Source organism: Haliotis cracherodii, unplaced genomic scaffold (genome assembly GCF_022045235.1).
Source record: "Haliotis cracherodii isolate W230 unplaced genomic scaffold, xgHalCrac1.p SCAF_33, whole genome shotgun sequence".
Classification (NCBI taxonomy): domain Eukaryota; kingdom Metazoa; phylum Mollusca; class Gastropoda; order Lepetellida; family Haliotidae; genus Haliotis; species Haliotis cracherodii.
Genome location: NW_027266290.1, coordinates 291,481 through 299,039, shown reverse-complemented (window position 1 = coordinate 299,039; position 7,559 = coordinate 291,481). Strand labels below are relative to the sequence as shown.

Here is a 7,559-nt window from a genome sequence, read left to right as displayed (position 1 = left end):
GTGTAAGTTTTGCACAAAAAGCAGAATAATATGTTCCCTGTATATACACAGAGTTTGATCTATTCAACATGCTTGAACATGAAGTCATACCGGTAATTTTAGAGACAAGACTCCAGTTGAATCAAAACATTAATCATGAAGCATATTGATAAATCGCGATTGTATCTGTAGCTATTACAAAACAAGCCTATGCCAACAATACTCTTGCAACATATTCCATCGTTCAGCCTATTCACAAACTCAAAAGAGCCATAGTCCGTTGTATTAACCTGTCACGCCAACTGCTCATGTGCAGCTAAACTAAGTCGCGTGTCAAGATAGTGTCGTCTGCGCGCTTGTGGGTTTCGAAAGACCATGCGTCACCTTTCATGCCCTCGGCGAAGATCATGTTTTCAGTGAACAGTTGTCACAGAAAACAGCTTACAGGATATATTATTAGTAAGGAAGGGGTGTGGAACATAAAATCATCAAAGATAGAGGTGTGTTTAGACAATTAATGAACCGTTGCATTGACCTGTAGATCTAATTGAGATTCGAATTTAGAGGACAAAGCAGTCCCAAAGAAATATGGAATTTTCCGTTGCATTTATTCCCTTTCTTGTTTTCTTACCCGCCATGGAGTGAAAAAAAAGAATCAGCCGAGCAATGAGGCAAATTATATAGATGGTATACAAACAACTCCTGGAACGTGAAGTTATTTCTCCTTTTGTTTTCCGATGATATACATGTGTGTGAGGATGTGGGAGGAAAGCCCCAAGTGATGCAGGTCTCAGACGTTTACCACTTCGGTGAAACCCACGGGCATGGGTATGGTACTGACAAACCTAGAAACATAATCGGGGCGAACCTGGATTCGAACCCACTATCATAGGTTTCTGGCATGGCCAAGGGACGCAACTCTGCACAGCGAATCGGGGCGCCTTAGATGACTGGGTATCCGTGCCCCGACCCCGCCATGGAGGCTTTGTTGATAGTCGTCCCAGAGTTGAAATGTGGAAACTACTCCACTCAAGAGTGAAAACAAAACCAGAGCACACAAGGTACTGACATCATGAACAGAAGGTATAAACGTTGTACCTTGTGTGATGGTGAACCATGGTATAAACTCAGTACCTATTGTCACGGTGAACCATGGTATAAACTCAGTACCTATTGTCACGGTGAACTATGGTATAAACTCAGTTCTTATTGTAACGGTGAACCTTGGTAAAAAGTCTGTATCTTGAGATATGGTGTGGTATGGTACAAACTCTGTATCTTGAGATATGGTGAACCATGGTATGAACACTGTACCTTGTGTTATGGTGTGAACTCAGTTCCTATTGTAAAGGTGAACCGTGGTATAAACTCTGTATCTCGAGATATGGTGAACCGTGGTATAAATTCTGTATCTTAAGATGTGATGTGGCATGATATGAAAACTGTACCTAGAGAGATGGTGAACCATGGTATAAACTCTCTAGCTAAACAAATATTAAACAGTTACACACTCTCAATTGTGTTAAGACGACACAAGCCAGAGAGTTTATACCATGGTTCACAGTAACACATGACATAGTTTATACCACATCATTAACTCTGTACTTTGTGTTATGGTGAGCCATGGCACAAACTGTGCAGAGCAAAAAGTGACATCATCAGAACAAAACATCACAAAATCCATGTTTATTCACACCATACTCATACATCTGCGGGTTTCTCGCACTTCCCTGTAGATCCATGTTAACAGCCTCTGAAATAGACTCTCTGGCTTTCGTCCAAGCTCAAGGGTTTACAATATCCTGCATGTACATCATTCCACATTCATATTGGGCAACAAACATCTCACAATAGTCAAGCATGTCCCACAGGCTACTTGACCAATAAGTACAAATACATCTGCTTTCTCGGGAAGGATATCGAATTGTCGAACCACTTAAATCTGTCGGAATTACAATGGATGAAAAGTTTGTTGTGTTTGAAATGCTTAACAGTGTCAACCAATATCGTTAACAAACTAAGGACGTATAGTTGTAACACATCACAGGGTCACGTCATAGGGTCACATCATTGGGTTCAAAATCCAAAAGAATGAGCAGATAGGCCAAACATTTAACTGTAACTGTGAATGGCATAAGGAAGCTATGTCTGAGAGTAAAAGATCTTACACTGAAATAGTCTCTTTGGCTTTTGATCCAAGCCCATGTGTTTATAATAACCTACTTGTACATCACTCTTCACTCCGCGTCCATATTTGGCAAAAAACATCTCACATAATAGTCTGAAAAACTATTGGACCTACTCCAGTCAAAGTTGGTATGAGAATCACACACACACGAATATGGTGTTAGCTTTGGGCGTCTCACGAGCGTGATTCCCGTGCAACATTTCGAGTTGAGTTGATTGGTTCAACTGGGTCATATAGCCCTGTGACGCAGGGGTAGCTTTATGCAGATGGCTGTTACAATGAATGCTCGTTCCACCCGTGACGAACAGGTCTGGTTGTTGATGAAATATAGTGATAGCTAAATAGACAGATTTTTTATTTATGCACTGATTGTCTTTAAATGTAATATCCAGTTATGTATGACTGTCTAATAATCTCATACCAACTTTGACTGAAGTAGGTCCAATAGTTTTTCAGATATTGTAGTAAACGTCGGTACTTTAAATTACCTTCCAGACTATAGTTAAGAACAATGTAAAAATTGATTGTAGTAGTGTAACTGTTAAACTTTAACTTATACTACTCCAATGAAGATTAAAAACACCCAATTCTTTCATCTTACCATATTTAATCTATCTGTTATGCCATGTAGGACATACCTCTTTCCTGTCTGCCGTTTGAAACTAGCAGTGATATCACGAGTGTGTTGAGACAGTAAGCAACAAGTACAGGCAAGTACTGGTGATATCAGTGCTAGTTTTAATTGTGTAAGAACAGTGTAAGATTGACAGGACGGTAATTTCAGCATCATGTCAGTCAAATCAGACTTAAAACAAATCTATGAGTGAGTGAGTATGGTTTTACGCCGCTCTTTAGCAAAAGTCCAGCAATATCACAGCGGGGGACACCAGAAATGGGCTTCACAAATTGTACCCATGTCGGGAATCGAACTCGGGTCTTCAGCGTGACGAACTAACGCTTTAACCACGAGGCTACCCGACCGCCCCAAACATGGTGGCGAAAGGTCAAGGGTATTTATATCAAGACAATGGAGATATACTCCCCTGGATAATCAAGCATGTCCCACAGGCTACTTGACCAATACTTTCAAATACATCTGCTTTCTCGAGAAAAACCTCGAATTGTCGAACCACTTAAATCTGTCAGAATATTAAACGGTCGAAAGAACACTTGATTCTCTCATATTACTACAGGCAATCTGTCATATCTAGGTTATATGTTTTCTGAAGCTGTGAATATGCCTATCCATCTTTATTCCATTTACAAACGTAAAGAGGTAATTTAGAATGTTGAGGTTCCATTTCATTTGATTAATCAAAGGTAATGAATTTTACTTTTGGCATGACCTGAGACAGAAGTATGTAGGAAAGATAGCAAAATTTTGAGTAAAATAAATCTGAATGTTAACAGTACGAAAAGGTAGGAAACAAATTCAGACATACTAATAAGATGTCCCCAATAACACACACCATTGCTCGTGCACAATTCCGCAGAGGAAACATTAATCTCTCCATCAAACACTTGCTATATACAGTCCACAGAACATGCGGTATATACAGCCTAAAGAAAACAATGGTATTTACAGATTCTTTTATGTGCTCTTCCTGTAGTTTTCACACACAGCGCACATCTTCGGTAGTCAGTAACGAACACCCTTGTAACAAGTCCATGGCGTCTGTAACCATGGTAACAACACCCCAGTAATGATACATACAGTCCTTAACCATGGCAATGACACCCAAGACACATGTCCATGCAGTAACCATAGCAACACAGTGCTAGCTTCCCAGGAAGGCATGTGGGCCTGTGTTGTCTTCTGATTTACTCTCTAATGAAAATGGAGGAATCTTGCAGTCGAAAGTAGTTCCGTCTCTTCTCTCCATCTTGTACGTGCCCCTGTTAAAGATAGAGGTTCCAAAATAAGGCTTGTTCCTGTTCAATATAAGAGGAATTTTTCCTCAAAACATCAAAATTTAACTGTTCTGACTTGTGACTTTCGTATTGAATTTTATGGCAATAATTTTTCACGTTTAGCGTCCACCATTTTGTTGGATGTTGCTGTAATCACAACGACATTTAACACAGGAATCAGGTCACGAATAGTTTAAATTGTTTTCAATCACATGAATCATGTCGCTTACTTTTGACTTTCATAATTTCAATTCGACTTGTTACTTACGTACACTTTGCAAACAAGATAAAATATGCATTATTTCTAAAAAGGCAATATATAGTATTTGCCAAACGTATTGTGATAGCACTAATACATATTCATTAGTATTTCAAATCGTGGCTTATCAGTATAACGGTAATACTGCACACTTCTATTTTTTGGACATAATGATGAACTTCAGGCTGGGCCATCAAGACAACAAGGGACAGAACTCTTGTACCTACCACATATGGCCGCTAGGAGCTTGTAATGACACATGGCTACTGTACTGAAAGGCTGGCTGCTCTTGAGATAAGATCGGTTCCTGAAACAACAAATTCAGGAATCATAATAAACGTTTAACTTTGTGATGAATTTATTTTATTATAAATTGATCGTGCTGAATTACAAAGTTTAAACTACAGTGAGTTAAAACATGTAAAAAGATCATTTAGGAGTGAGAGAGAATTCATCCTGTAAAAATCAGTGGAATGAACCTGAAAATGTTACCCATGTCTTAAAATTGAAACAGCTTCAGCATGATTCTGATAAGAAGAGTGAGTGAGTGAGTGAGTTAGGTTTAAGGCAGCTTTTAACAGTATTACAGTTATATCGCGGCGTGTCAGCTTAATGTGGGAGGAAAGCCCGAAGTGATGCAGGCCTCGGACGTTTACCACTTCGGTGAAATCCACTAGCACGGATATGGTGCTGACAAACCTAGAAACAAAATTGGGGTGAACCAGGATTCGAACCCACAATCATAGGTTTCTGGTGTGCCCAAGAGACGCAACTCTGCACAGCGAATAGCAGCGCCTTAGACAACTGGGCCACCTGTGCCCCTTATGATAAGAAGAAGTCAACTAGCTTGTCTCAGTTGACTGTTAAGTCGCCCACAACTCAGGGTGCCAGACAGACTGACTATTCTCCCATAGCAACACTGTCTCATCACCTACCTGCCCCACAACTCCCCGCCCGCGGACTGTCTCCAGGGTGCCAGACAGACTGAATATTCTCCCATAGCAACACTGTCTCATCACCTACCTGCCCCACTACTCCCCGCCCGCGGACTGTCTCCAGGGTGCCAGACAGACTGAATATTCTCCCATAGCAACACTGTCTCATCACCTACCTGCCCCACTACTCCCCACCCGCGGACTGTCTCCAGGGTGCCAGACAGACTGAATATTCTCCCATAGCAACACTGTCTCATCACCTACCTGCCCTACAACTCCCCGCCCGCGGACTGTCTCCAGGGTGCCAGACAGACTGAATATTCTCCAATAGCAACACTGTCTCATCACCTACCTGCCCCACTACTCCCCACCCGCGGACTGTCTCCAGGGTGCCAGACAGACTGAATATTCTCCCATAGCAACACTGTCTCATCACCTACCTGCCCTACAACTCCCCGCCCGCGGACTGTCTCCAGGGTGCCAGACAGAATGAATATTCTCCCATAGCAACACTGTCTCATCACCTACCTGCCCCACTACTCCCCGCCCGCAGACTGTCTCCAGGGTGCCAGACAGACTGAATATTCTCCCATAGCAACACTGTCTCATCACCTACCTGCCCTACAACTCCCCGCCCGCGGACTGTCTCCAGGGTGCCAGACAGACTGAATATTCTCCCATAGCAACACTGTCTCATCACCTACCTGCCCTACAACTCCCCGCCCGCGGACTGTCTCCAGGGTGCCAGACAGAATGAATATTCTCCCATAGCAACACTGTCTCATCACCTACCTGCCCCACTACTCCCCGCCCGCGGACTGTCTCCAGGGTGCCAGACAGACTGAATATTCTCCCATAGCAACACTGTCTCATCACCTACCTGCCCCACAACTCCCCGCCCGCGGACTGTCTCCAGGGTGCCAGACAGACTGAATATTCTCCCATAGCAACACTGTCTCATCACCTACCTGCCCCACTACTCCCCGCCCGCGGACTGTCTCCAGGGTGCCAGACAGACTGAATATTCTCCCATAGCAACACTGTCTCATCACCTACCTGCCCTACAACTCCCCGCCCGCGGACTGTCTCCAGGGTTCCAGACAGACTGAATATTCTCCAATAGCAACACTGTCTCATCACCTACCTGCCCCACTACTCCCCGCCCGCGGACTGTCTCCAGGGTGCCAGACAGACTGAATATTCTCCCATAGCAACACTGTCTCATCACCTACCTGCCCCACTACTCCCCGCCCGCGGACTGTCTCCAGGGTGCCAGACAGACTGAATATTCTCCCATAGCAACACTGTCTCATCACCTACCTGCCCCACTACTCCCCGCCCGCGGACTGTCTCCAGGGTGCCAGACAGACTGAATATTCTCCAATGCCTCTCCCTGAGCTGAACTGTCTCCTCCCCCAGGTTCTCAAGCCTCACACAGTACCTCCACTACAACAAAACATGACATGGTCAGTTTCACCTTAAGTGTGGGGGTGAATGTTGTTTTACCCTGCATTCAGCAGTTCATTTGAACTATGTCACAGAGGTCCATAAATAATCGATCCAGTGGCAAATAGCAAGAGCAACAATCATCCATCGGGGCAAGATGGCACAATCACACAGGTCACACAATCATCCATCAGGGCATGATGACACAATCACACAATCATCCATCGGGGCATGATGACACAATCACTCAGGTCACACAATCATCCATCAGGGCATGATGGAACAATCACTCAGGTCACACAATCATCAATCAGGGCATGATGGCACAATCACTCAGGTCACACAATCATCCATCAGGGCATGATGGCACAATCACTCAGGTCACACAATCATCCATCAGGGCATGATGGTACAATCACTCAGGTCACACAATCATCCATCAGGGCATGATGGCACAATCACTCAGGTCACACAATCATCCATCAGGGCATGATGGCACAATCACACAGGTCACAATCATCCATCAGGGCATGATGACACAATCACTCAGGTCACACAATCATAACTCTTACAATAAGCAATTGTTACCAGGGCTCAATTTAGCTATATAAGTGCATGTATAAAAAAATTCAAACTCTTAATTCAAAATAACCGTTCTTTTCCACACAACATCGATCTTTAAGCACTATAACTACTGCTTAGATATATTTATCACTAATCCCTATGTTACTGTTCTTTGTAATTTGCCTTGCTTTCTTGACATCAGACTGTGGGTACTCAAGATCATGTGTCGTTCCTATTATGTTTAGCAGCAACAGATCATTGATGTAAAATCATGACA

General features: G+C 43.3%; 1 protein-coding gene across 1 annotated transcript in view; it reads right to left on the bottom strand.

Annotated features, from left to right (window-relative positions):
* Nucleotides 1–1,668: 1,668 nt before the first annotated feature.
* LOC139477389 (polymerase delta-interacting protein 2-like) overlaps nt 1,669–7,559 on the bottom strand; it is a 30,102-nt gene continuing 24,211 nt past the window's right edge. The window contains exons 9-11 of the mRNA XM_071259951.1: nt 6,593–6,718; nt 4,565–4,644; nt 1,669–4,063 (exon numbers count right to left, since the gene is read on the bottom strand). Of these exons, the coding sequence (XP_071116052.1) occupies nt 3,946–4,063; nt 4,565–4,644; nt 6,593–6,718 (324 nt within the window). The 3' untranslated portion in view covers nt 1,669–3,945. The remainder of the gene's footprint in view (nt 4,064–4,564; nt 4,645–6,592; nt 6,719–7,559) is intronic.